This window comes from Protopterus annectens, chromosome 1.part2 (genome assembly GCF_019279795.1).
Source record: "Protopterus annectens isolate FY-2018-M chromosome 1.part2, PAN1.0, whole genome shotgun sequence".
In the NCBI taxonomy this organism is placed as follows: domain Eukaryota; kingdom Metazoa; phylum Chordata; order Ceratodontiformes; family Protopteridae; genus Protopterus; species Protopterus annectens.
In genome coordinates, this window is record NC_056727.1 from 1,208,145,535 (window position 1) to 1,208,158,788 (window position 13,254).

Consider the following 13,254-nt stretch of genomic DNA (forward strand, 5'->3'; position numbering starts at 1 on the left):
GTCAAGCATCCATAGAGTCCCCATTGAGAAAGTTTCCCCTCTCTTCAGATACTTCTCCAGATCACCCCACTAAAAAGATGCCCTGGAGGGAGAAGGTGTAAGAGGAGACGCACTCATTTCCCCCATAGTGCCTCAGCTAGGGCACTCTTTCTGGAAGCTTTTGGGTCCGTCCCATCTACGTCTTGGGTGACTCCCTCGGCAGATGAGCTTGTAGATCTAGTCTTTCGCAGGGTGCAGAAGTAATTGGATACTGTAGAACCCATTCTCAGTCACCCTGATAAATTTCTGGCACCTCCTAAAGAGAGGCCACACTGGGGCAATGGAGTCCCTGATGCTATGATTGTGGCGGCAGCCACGAAGGAGCTGGCAGTGTCCACCTAAGACTCCAGAACATTGGATATGCATGATTTAGTTTGCTCAGGCTTGCATTCTCTGAATTATGTGGCACATTTCACAAGATTACAGCAGGGTTTGATTAAGGAACTTTCCAAACCCCTCTGAGTCCATGTCTGTGGTGGACTACAAGAAGCCTTCACACCGCTCTTATTCATTTCTGCGTCCATGAGGCTAATATCCCATGCTGCAGAGGGCAACTCACAGGCAGCTGGTTTAGGTATAGCCATTAGACGTACCTGGATGCACCTATGTGACTTTGCAGAGCCTTTCAGGTATTCGTTCATCAGTGCCCCTTTTGATATAATATCTTTGTTTGGCCCTACTGCAGAGGAAATGTTTTCCCAGAGTGAACAGGATGAAGAGACCCTGTTTGCTACAGAGATACACTTTTCTCCACCTCATCGATCCTTTTTAAGAATCGGAGGTGGCAAGAAAATGTACTTCCTTAAGTTTTGGGGTCCTTTCCAGGACTCGACTCCCTCAGGGGCAGAGGAGTTCAAGCAGAAGAGGCCCACAAAACCAGGGTTTAAGAGATTACTTTTCAGATATATGCTCTTCCAGTGCTCCTGAAAGGTTGCTAGACTACTGAACTGTGGAGGCAGTCTGGGGAAGCTTGTCTCTGTACCCGGACACCTAGGCATCAATAAAAGATTCTTGGGTACTAAAAATCCTATTCAGCGGTTACCGCATACCATTTTACCATACCCCTCCAATGGAGGAAAAAAAAGGCTCCCTGATGTCCCACCCAGTCAGAGGGAGGGGGCAGCTCAAAGTTGAAACCTGCTAGACTAGAGTCATCCAGGAGGTTCCACCAGACCAGAAAGGATTCGGAACTTACTCTGGATTCTTTTTAGTGCCAAAACTGGAGACCGTAGACCATTTGTGCATCTGAGCAAACCGTGTCAGTTTGTGTAGAAGTCAGAGTTCCTAATGGTCACAGTTCAGTCCATTCTGCTCTTTCTGCACAAGGACAATTGGATGTGCTCCATCGATCATCAGGGCGCATATAATCACATGAAGATGAACAGGCAGTCCCAAAGATTTCTGCACTTTAGGCTAGGGGCCCGTCACTATCTGTTCAGAGCCCTGTCCTTTGGCCTCACCACAGCCCCCAGGGTGTTTACCAAATGCATGGCAGTGGTGGCGGATTGCTCAGATCGCTCGAGACTGCTGAGATTCAGAGGTGTTTCCATATCTAGACTATTGGCTTCTCACCGCTGCTACCAAGCATCTCCTAGAAGGATCCAGGGAGTACTTGCTCCAGTTATGTCCGTTACTAGGCATCTCTGTCACCATCTGCAAATTTCCTCTTCAGCCTGTTCAGAGCCTGGAGTTTATAGGTGCCCAGTTGAACACAGCAAGTCTGATGGCTTCTGTTCCACGACATCATGTAAAGATAATCTGGTACTAAGTGGAGCAGATTATTGCTCACACTTCTCCTTCATCCATACTTATTATTCATGCCCTGGGGTCAGTGGCAGCTGCCATAACCTTAGTTCCTATGGACATGTTTTATATGCACATTCTTCAATGGACCCTAGCTGTTCAGTGGTCTATTCTTTATCATTCCTTGTTCAGTGGTCTATTCTTTGTCATTCCTTGTTCAGTGGTCTATTCTTTATCATTCCTTGTCCTTTCTGGTCAAACTCAGTCGAGTTTGCAAAGATGATCACGGAGGATTCAAACAGTTTTCCTAAGCTGTCCTTTTGTAGCTTTGCCTCCAGTAACCGCAGTAGTAAAGGATGCCTTTTAACTGGGGTGGAGTGGCATTTCTTGGGATGGACTAGGCTCATGGTCCCTAGGATCATGAGGTTACTAGGCTATTTAACCTTGAGGCCCTTGTATGCCTAGCCAAGAGTCCAGCCCATGTTTAGACAAATTGGCACCAATGCCCCTGTCCAGCAGGGACATGGGTGGAATCCCAGGGGTATATTTTCTGTTTTCCATCCAGTTATCCAGGTTGTGCTTTAAAAAGGGGTAAAGAGCTACTGTGCTTCATGTGGAGAGGGGAATCTGTTCAATAGACTAGTCTCTGGGGCACAAATTTGTCCAGCCAGCAAGTCTTGTTGATGTCACAGACCAGGTTGAGTCTGCGCCTGCGGGTTACTTGAGTGGAGCTTGACTTGTGGATATGCAGCAGTCCCATCAAGGTGGGGGTCCATGATCGCCTTGTATGCCAGACAAAGGTCACCTCTAAGGAGTCTGCATGAAACTGAGGGATACGGCTTTTAGTCTGTGTATGGTAGTTGTTTGAGGCCCTGGATTGTCCTAGTGAGGAACCTCTGTGGTGTCTCCAGCTGTTGCATGTGTTTTGTGAGGTACATGCCAAAATTTACGTTGTACTCAATAATGGGCCTTATAAGGGAAGAATACAGGGATGTTGACCTTGTACCAGGTTGAAATACCCTTACTTATGAGGTGGGCCATTTAGAAGGCTTTTCCGTAACACGGAAACAACATGGTGGTCAAAAGTCAGGTTGCTATTAACCTGGGTGCCCAAATCCTTCATGACTGAGTGCTTAGGACGTTGTTAATGTGATAATTTGTGGGGACATCACTCTCCTCAAAGGGGATGATGATGCATTTTTTGGTATTCGGCTTGAGGCCATGTTTCTGGAATCAGTCATTTGTCTGAGTGAGACCCTCTTGGAGGATGTCCACATCACTAGGGGAATTGATGACCGCACCCAGCTTGCAGTCATCTGTAAACTTGGTCATAGCTCACTGGTTTTGGCCTGCACCTCAAAAGTGTATCCCAAGTAACAGATGCCCCAAGACTGAACCCTGGGGTATGCCGCTTGTTACGGGTCTAATGCTTGAAGTGGCTTCCCCTATTTTAAATACCCGGTTTCTATCAGTCAGCCAGTTTACTACCATCTGGTAACGTATGGATTGATGCCTAGTTGAGAGAGTTTATTATGCCCGAGTGGGGAATAGTGTCAAAGGCTTTGGCCAGGTCAAGGTAGGTGGTGTATACAGTCTTCCCCTCGTCCATGGCTTTGGTGACCTGTCTCGAAGAAGTCATCCAAATTTAGCAGACATGACCTCCTGTTGCCGAAGCCTAACTTTGTGGGATCAAGTGTTAGGAGGTTGACAATGTCCTTTGTTAATGAGGTCCATGATGATCCTTTCCATGGCCTTGCAGATCAGGCTAGTTAGGCTGATGGGTCTGTAATTTCTCCGGATTGGTGGATGCTCCTCCTTTGTGTAAAGGGATGACTGTGGCTGTCCTATACTCAGCTGGAACGAAGCCAGTACTCCAGCTTTGGTTGCATAGGCATGTTTAGCCCAGGCTTTCCTCTCCAGTCAGACCGTTATTTGTCTTCCCACAAGGCATCTACAAGGAAGATTTACAAAAGGAAATGGAAAAATAGTCTCTAATTGGGCTCTGCAAAGGGAACTGGACACCCTCACTGCTCCGATCTCTGCGTCCTAGCTTCTTCAAAGTTGTGCAAGGCCTTTTTTGCTTAGGTCCACAGTGAAGGACCCATCAACCCCCCACCACCAGCACCAGGATTGGGCAGTCATGCTGCAAGAGTTCAAGACTTGGGTTAAGAAGTCTGATTTAACATTTTTGTCATGGAAAATATTTTTTCTGGTAGCCATTACATGTGCAAGACAAGTTTCTGAACTCCAGGCTGTCTTCCAAATATCCTTTCCTTATTTTTCACAAGGACAAGGTTATCTTACAAACCAGTCAATCTCTTTTGCCTCAAGTAGCCCCCGAAACAAATGTCATTAAAGCCATTAATTTGTCTGTTTCTCCTTTAACAAAGTTGAGAGACAGTACATACTACGTCTTTTGGATGTACATAGGAAACCACGTTATATCCATAGAACAAAAGATTTCAGGAAATCAGAACAATTTTGTCTCCTCCCTAAACAGATTGAGATCACCAATGTCTAAAATTGCCCTGGCCAAATGGATTACTTATTTGCATTTGCTTTGCTTAAATCAAGGTTTGTCCCTATCCAGACCTCCTAAAGCACATTCCACTAGGTCCCTTGGCTGTTGCTGCCACCTCTTGGTCTAGAACTTTTATTGATGACATTTGCATAGCGGCTACCTGGTTTAGTTCTCATACCTTTATTGCTAATTTCAAATTGGATTTGACTTTCAGGAGCAGAGCTGCCTTTGGTTCTGCAGTACTCTGGAATATCCTTCCATGAGGGACACCCAAGGTTCAGGTAGCTGGGGATGGCCCTCCCAGTCATTGAGGAATAAGTAAAAAGGATAAAATAAGATAAGTTGTCAATCTCGCCTTCATTCTTGCTGGATGGGTTCGGAGCCGAACCTCTGCTCCGACTCTGCCGAATACTAAAGCTCGAGAGCTATTTTTACCGGCTCGAGGCTATCCTATGTCCCATAATGCTAGGAGAAATATACCCAGATCTCGTTTGCCGCTTAGCTACGAGGTTGCGTTTTTCACCGGCTCCAGGTCGTATATTTTTATTAATAACTTTTGAAGTAGTTTTAGTCAGTTTTTCATCCCTTTTTGTTCCTTTAGTATCCGTGTAGTTGGCGATTAGTCTTTCCTCCCATTTAGTTGCTAATTTCCCTTTTTCTCCACCCTTAAGGTGGTTGGGCTTCTGACCCTTCCCTTGTAGTACAGTTTTCCCCTGGCTGTTCTCTGTGTGTGTGTGTGTGTGTGTGTGTGTGTGTGTGTGTGTGTGTGTGTGTGTGTGTGTGTGTGTGTGTGTGTGTGTGTGTGTGTGTGTGTGTGTGTGTGTGTGTGTGTGTGTGTGTGTGTGTGTGTGTGTGGGTGTGTGGGTGTGTGGGGTGGGGGTGTGTGGGTGGGTGTGGGTGTGTGTGTGGGATCCTGTCCTTTTACTTGGTGGTAGTTCCCTTTTTTTATAGTAAATTGTTTATAGTGTAGTGTATTGTGTGTGGTTTTTGTACAGTATGTCCAAGGATACTAAGGTATCTGGTTTCAAGAAGTGTGACTCGTGCTGTCAGAAGATGTCTCTGACAGATGGTCACACTTGTGTGTATTCTTTGGGCCCTCTGCACCTGCAGGACTCGTGTTCCATCTGCCATGCTTTTAGCCCTAGAGTGTCCTGCAGGAGCGCAGAAGCAAACTCATACTTGGAGGCTTGTTTAAGCCGGAAGATTATCCGGCTAAGACTATGGCTGGGAAACCTTTAAAGCCCACCAAATCGTCAGCTCCATGTTCGGAGCCGGCACAGAGCGGTGCTCTTGCTGCCTTGTCTGTTCTGGCCGGAACCGAGGCATCTAGACCTCAGTCGGCTCAGACTTTAGTGTCAGAGCCGTCCCCAAGCAGAAAGCGCTCTAGGTCTCCGACTCTCGAGTCTGTTAGATCGGCTCCAAAGTCTCCACTCTTGTCGGAGCGGAGCCATAGATCTCATTCCTGTAGGTCTTCCAGGCTTTCGGACCATGACCTCGAGAGGGTAGTCAGCCGGCTTTTAAAGTCGCAGGCACTGGCCCAGTTGCTACATAGCCCGTCTCAGCAGACAGGGGCTACCCCTACACCCGCTCAAGTTCCTCCTATGACTACCCTGCTGAGTTTGGAGCCGGAGGTCGTCGAGGGGAGTACTGTGGGGGCGTCGGAACAGATTCCCCTGTTGTCGGTTCCTTCGTCGGCTCCGATCCCATCCTTGGCTCCGTCCTTGGAGGGATCCAGGTGCCGAGACTCCCTCATCGGCTCTGAGGGGGCGAGTGGCATCGGACCCTTGTCCGACCCCGCTCTCCCTCTCGGAGCTTCGGCCCCGACATCAGCCTCGGAGCCGTCCCTCTCGATGCCGGGGAGAGTTCTCACCTCTTCGGAGTTGGGTCCTTCTCTGCCTGACAGGGGCGCCTTTGAGGTGATGAGGAGTGTGCTGGATCCTATACCGGCACCACGGTCTGCCTCCTCTGCCCCTCCCTCCACGGTGCCTGCTTCGGCCCCTGCCTTACCCTCCTGACCCCATGCGAGGAGAACTGACTCTCCAGGCTGCCCAATTGGGCCTTCCTTTTCAGAGGCCTCCCCTGACCCTGCGGGGGAGCCCCCTCGGAAGAGGACATGTAAGAGGAAACATGTTGACTCTCCTGAGTCAGTGACATCTGACACCGACCTAGATGATTTGGAAGGGTCCCCAAGGTCCCACTCTGAGGATGTCTCCTTTTCTGACATCTTAGAGATCCTCAGAGGGGGAACTGGTCTACCCTTAACCCATCAGAGCACGAGTCTGTGTACCTGGATGCCTTCGGTTCTCGCCCTTCCACCTCCTGGGTGTCCCCGCCTTTCGACCCACTTATGGAGGTAGTGGCTCGGAAGGCGTGGACTGCTCCGGATACTATGGAACTAACTCCCCGGAGGCCCACTAAATTTATTACTGCTCCCACAGATAAGCGGTTTCTTTCCAAGGGTGTTCCCGTGGATGCCATGGTGGTGGCGGCAGCCACTAAGAAGGAGTTGGCTGACCCTTCAGTACCTGTCTATCCTCCTAATAAGGAATCTAGGGCGATGGATAGGTACGGCAAGCGGATGTTTTCCTCAGCGACCTTTGCTATGCGGTCGTTGAATTACTTATGCCATTTCACCCGACTTCAGAGGGACCTTCTCAAGGAACTGGGTGAAACATTGCAGGACCCAACAGCTGCGGGGTCTCTGGAAAAGATCAACTCCCAGCTAGGGACCCTGAACTCTGTCGTCAACTCTTCCATGCGGCTCATCTCGTATGCAGCCAGTGGAGCGAGTAGAGCCGCAGGTACGGGTGTTGCTCTAAGGAGACATGCCTGGATGCGGCTCTGCAATTTTGCTGACCCCTTCAAGGCGTCATTCACTAACACCCCCTTTGATGGTTCTGCTCTTTTTGGACCTTAAGTGAAGGACACCTTAACCAGGTGCAAAGAAGAAGGCAAGACTGTCTGCTGTGGGAGTCTGTTTTTCCGCCCCTTCTAGACCGTATCCTAAGGGTCAAAAGGGCGGGAAAATGTGGTTCCACAAACCTCAGGGAGTTGGACACACGTGGTGAGCTTCCCTCTAGAGGCAGAGGAGGGAACAATAACAGATGCTGCCCTAGGGGCAGGGGGGGGTCCGTAGAATCAGGGTAGCAGAGAATCTTTCTCTGACCAACACTTTCAGCACCTCCTAAGGAGCTGCCCGACTGTCCACCTTCGGAGGCAGTCAGGGGAAGACTTTTGCTGTACCCAGAAGCCTGGTTCTCCCTTACGCAGGACAGATGGGTACGGTCGATCATATCAGAGGGTTACAAAATCCCATTTATCCACATCCCACATCAACCAAAAGGGCCTCTTCCAGACATTCCACCCGGTCTGAGAGACCAAGCAGCACTAGAAATTTCAAAGCTGCTTTTAAAAAGAGCCATCCAGCCAGTCCCGGCAGACGAACAAGGATCCGGAATCTACTCCAAATTCTTTTTGGTACCAGAAAAGACTGGGGACTGGAGACCTATTTTGGATCTCAGCAGACTGAACAAATCAGTTCACGGAACAAAATTCCGGATGGTCATGCTACAGTCCATTCTTCCCTTTCTGGGTCAGTATAATTGGATGTGCTCTTATAGACCTTCAGGATGCGTACTATCCTATCAAAATGAACAGGCGCTACAGGAGGTTTCTCCGCTTCCGGCTGGGAGCCAGTCGCTACCAATTCAGAGCCCTGCCCTTTGGCCTCACCACAGCCCCCAGGGTGTTTACCAAATGCATGGCAGTGGTTGCGGCTCACTTGAGACGTTGAGGATTCCAGGTGTTTCCATATTTAGATGACTGGCTCCTTACTGCCACCACCAGGCATCAGCTTCTTCAAGCCAGGGATTACACTGTACAAACCTGCAAAGCGCTAGGCATCTCTCTAAATTTCGAAAAATCTGCTTTGTCGCCTTGTCAGCATATTACCTTCATAGGCGCCGTGTTAAACACGGTAGAGTTGTCAGCAAAACTTCCTACGCAAAGAGTATGCGACATTCGCAGTCATGTTCAAGTCCTGCTACAAGAGGACCGGGTCCAAGCCAGGTTTGTACTGAAAACGCTTGGTCTGATGGCTGCAACAATCACCTTGCTCCCCCTAGCTCGTTTTCATATGCGGATACTACAGGGATGCTTTTTTCCCAATGGTCTTTTCAGCAGCTTCCCATGTCACACAGGATTCTCATCACTCAGTCTTGCAAATGACACCTATCGTGGCGGATGGACTCACCCCAGGTGCTTCAAGGCAGACCGGTTGTTCTCCCATCTCCGGTTGCCACCGTGACAACGTATGCCTCCCTGATCGGGTGGGGGGGGGGGGCATTTTCAGGGCAGGACAGTCCAGGGCGCATGGCAACCCTTCGAGTGCCACTTGCACATCAATGTCCTGGAGATGACTGGTCCTGTTGGCGTTGCAGGCTCTCCAGGACACTCTTCCCACTGGATCGATTGCAATACAGATAGACAATATGTCTGTAGTATGGTACATCAACAAACAGGGCGGAACCAGGTCCTATCCTCTTTGTCGGGAAGCGCTCAGACTATGGCAGTGGGCAATCTCTTAAAGTTTTCTGATAGCAAAACACATTCCCGGGAAGTCCGGTGTCATAGCAGACAGGCTGAGCAGGGACATTCTCATGCCCTACGAGTGGTCTCTCAACCAACTAGTAGTGGACCAAATGTTCAGAAAGTGGGGGCAGCCTTGCGACCTTTTCGCAACCCCTCAAAACAACAAGTGTCAAGACTTCTTCAACCTCTTCCAGGCCTCTCTCCCAGAGACTATTTAGTCCACGATTGGCCCAGGGGTCTCCTTTATGCTCCCCCCCCCTTTCCCTTAATCACTCTTAGTCCAGAAAGCAACTGCCTTGAGATCCAGGATGATCCTCATTGCCCCTTACTGGCCTCGACTAGTCTGGTTTCCGTTCGTACAACGTCATCTACTGGAGCAGCCCTGGCATCTGGACCCTGTACCAGACCTTCTGACCCATCAATCGGGCAGGCTGCACCAATCCCTGTTTTCTCTCAACCTCACAGCTTGGTTGCTCCACTTCCAACCTTAGCTAGACTTCCCTTAATCTCCCCGTCAGTACGTCAGATTATCCTTGCCTCTCGCAAGTCTAACACCAGAATGACGTACGCAAGTAAATGGAAACTTTTCTCTATTTGGGCAGAAAGGAACCAAGTTGATCCCTTTACTGCCCCTGTCCAAACAGTTCTAGATTTTCTAGCGGAACTCTTTCAAAAAGGTTCTTCAGCCACTATCAAAGGCCAGTTGGCGGCTATTGCAAATTTCCATGTTTGCTTGTCTGAGTCAAGTATTATGTCTCTCAAGCTCTGCAAAGCTTTTCTGAAGGGCACCCTATTACTTGGGCCCCCAGTCAAAGACCCTCCTCCACCGTGGGATCTAAATTTGGTACGGTCGTCTTTAATTCTGCCTCCTTTTGAGCCTGCTGCCTCCTGCTCGTTAAAACTGCTCTCGTGGAAAACACCTTTCTTAGTAGCTATTACCTCAGCCAGAAGGGTTTCTGAACTACACGCACTTTCTGTTTTTCTTGTTTTTCGCAAAGATAGAGTGGCTCTTAGGACAAATCCATCCTTTTTACCTAAGATACTCTCCGAAAAAAATCTGAATCCGACCATTGATCTCCCAGTTTTCTTTCTAAATTACACTGATAGAGCTGAGAGAAAATTACATTGTTTAGATGTCCATAGGCAATTACGTTTCTATCTGGATAGAACCAAGCCAATGAAAAATCAGACCAACTCTTCTTGTCTTGCGCCGAAGGGAAGCAGGTCCTTCTGGTTTCTAAAGTAACCTTGTCAAGATGGTTAACCTCTCATCTCTCTGACCTATCAATTGAGGCATAAGGAGCTCCCTACCAAGCGTAGAGCTTATTCAACTAGAGCATTAGTTTCCTCAGCTGCTTTTCAGGTGAGATTACCTATGGACTATTTGTGCAGCGGCCACATGGGCCTCTCCTCATACCTTCATCTCTCATTACAAACTGGATATTGCCTCCAGAAATGGGGCTGATTTTGGTTCCAATGTACTCAAGAGTCTGTTCCATTGAGCCACCCCGGGACTAAGGTGCTAACAACAACAGCGTCCCGTTGTCCCATCCAGCAAGAATGAAGGCGAGATTGACAATTTAACATTTAGAAGTTATGTACTTACCATAACGTTCCATGTTAGTTGTCTTCTCGCCTTCTTTCTTGCGTCCCACCCTCCATCCCCCAAGCCTGGAAAGACCTAGAGTATTGGGTGAGTTTTTTCCTTCTCACCAGGATTATACCTTCAGCTAGAGCTCTTCCTCCCCTTTCGTACCCCTGGTGCCAGGCAGGCTGTAGGGTTTATATTTCTACATAGCTCTCAATTTTGTCTTTTTTCTAGTTGTGGGACATCTGTCCATAGTGTTAGCTATCGAACAAGATCTGGGTATATTTTTGCCTAGCATTATGGGACATAGGATAGCCTCGAGCCGGTAAAAATAGCTCTCGAGCTTAAGTATTCGGCCGAGTCGGAGCCGAGGTTTGGCTCTGAACCCATCCAGCAAGAAAGAAGGCGAGAAGAAAACGAACATGGAACGTTATGGTAAGTACATAACTTCTAAATATTGACTCCACATAACTAATGCATTTGTGTTGTCCATTTTCATTCATCTCCTCACCATCCTTCCCCTTTTCTTTCATCTCCTGGAGTGACCTTGTGGGTATTGTAGAACAACTGTTCCAGGTTTACTTAGGTTTACTTCTAGGGCTTATAAGGCAGCAAACTCTGAGGTATAGCAGGTTGATTGCAATGTATTAAGATTTAACTTCATTGGACTGTAAAGCTCCTCTTCTAAAAGACAAGATGAGATCTTGAACCCTGTTAAGACTGAGTAAAGCTTTTTGGGGTGATAGTAACACCCTGCAGATTAGACGTAGGCTTTAGTCCAGAAAAAAATAATTTGCATGGATGAATACTCACTGTTCAGTTTTGTACATTTGCATATGTAGGTAGAATTGGGATTTTACAGATTCCTCAGTTTAAGAAAAGATTTGTTTTATGAGTGAAACACCAATAACAAGTTTACTTCATTTCTCTATGCTTCCTAAGTCAGTGTTGGATTTTGTAGTTAGTACAAGAAGAACAAAGAAAAATATATATGTTAACATTTTTTCCTTTTCTCCTTACAGCTTGTAGAAACGTCCCTTAAAGGAGAAATCGTTTTTGACCCTAGGAGTGCTTATTATTTGTGGTTCGTCATGGACTTCTGTGATGGTGGAGACATGAATGAATACCTGTTATCCAGAAAGCCTAGTCGCAAGACTAATACAAGTTTCATGCTTCAGCTCAGTAGTGCATTAGCTTTCTTACACAAAAACCAAATCATTCACAGAGACCTTAAGCCTGATAACATCCTGATTCTGCAAAGTAGGACCTTCACTGGAGCCCCTGAACCTACTCTGAAGGTGGCAGACTTTGGCTTGAGTAAAGTTTGTTCTGCTTTGGGTCTTAACCCAGAAGAACCAGTAAGTGTGAACAAATGCTTCCTTTCCACAGCATGTGGGACAGACTTCTATATGGCCCCTGAGGTTTGGGAGGGGCACTATACTGCAAAAGCAGATATTTTTGCTTTGGGAATAATAATTTGGGCTATGGTAGAGAGGATTACCATCGTAGACACTGAAACCAAGAAGGAATTACTTGGTAGCTACGTTAAGCATGGTAGTGAGATTGTACCTGTGGGGGAGGCACTGCTGGAAAATCCCAAAATGGAATTGATCATACCTCTCAAGAAAAAGTCAATGAATGCCAGCATGAAACAGTTGATTAAGGAGATGTTGGCAGCTAACCCCCAGGATCGACCCGATGCTTTTGAATTGGAACTGAGACTGGTCAAAATTGCATACAGAGACTGGGCCTGGGATACGTGATTAACTGGAGAGACTTTTTTTAAACTACTACGTTTGTTGTTTCTTGATGGTTTTGCCAGTCTGGGAACAAAATGATATTCCTGTTTCAGGATTTTTTTATTTATTTTAGTTGCCATGTAACCTGATACTGGAAAATATTCTGGATTTGCAGTTTTGATTGTGTACTCTTCCTTAAATTTAATTTTTTTTTATTTTTTGACCCTGTGTACATATGTAAAGGCATGAATTGTCCACTTTTTGTATACAAATGGGCCGAGCCTGGCATGACACTTGCACATAAGACCATACTGTGACGATTTTGAAGTTTTTCTTTTTGATTACTGAGCAGTTCTTTCTTACCACATTCCCCTTTCTGGACTTGTATTCTGGAGGAGCATGGATTGCATGCTGGCAGTGCAAATCCTGAATGTTCTAACAGGTTCATTCCATATATTAAATACATACAAATTTGTTCTAATTGAAATAAGTCTATTGATTTTTGGAGGTGGTGTTTTGAGATTTGATTTAGTGTTTTTTAATGAGTTTTTAAAACTAAGCCTGTAGATTTAGGAGGAAGTTTATCTGGTGAAATCTGTAAATTTGAATTTATTAAATACATAGTAGTGATTTTGAAAAGGTACAATGTTTTTAATGTCCGAAGAGATGCAGTGTATAGTTTCTGCACCCTTGGATCATACACTACTGCACAGTCTTGCTTTTCCTCCCTTCAAAAAAATCTGCATCTTATGTCTATTTTGTTTCTTCTTTTTAACACCTTTATTAAATTCTTACTCTTCGAACAATGAAGTTGGGTGCACATGTAGAAAATAAACCCATCCTGAACCTTTTTCATTCTTGCATTATCCATGTGAGTTTCATCATTCACTCCAACGTTGCCTTCTCTTAATGTTCACTCCTCTGCCTAAATGTATTGTCCCCAGAAATTCCAATAATTTAATTTATTCCTTCCCTTTTCTAAAGTGCCTACTCCAATTTTCTCCTTTACAGTTGTCTGTTTTAGTTATGGTTGG

The 13,254-nt window shown here is 46.7% G+C and overlaps 1 protein-coding gene across 2 annotated transcripts in view; it reads left to right on the plus strand.

Moving 5' to 3' along the window:
* Window positions 1-12,707, plus strand: part of PDIK1L (PDLIM1 interacting kinase 1 like) — a 179,045-nt gene extending 166,338 nt beyond the window's left edge. For both annotated transcript variants that reach the window (XM_044060065.1, XM_044060066.1), the window contains exon 3: window positions 11,504-12,707. In XM_044060065.1, coding sequence (XP_043916000.1) covers window positions 11,504-12,244 — 741 coding nt within the window. In that variant the 3' untranslated portion in view covers window positions 12,245-12,707. The remainder of the gene's footprint in view (window positions 1-11,503) is intronic.
* The last annotated feature ends 547 nt before the right edge of the window (window positions 12,708-13,254 follow it).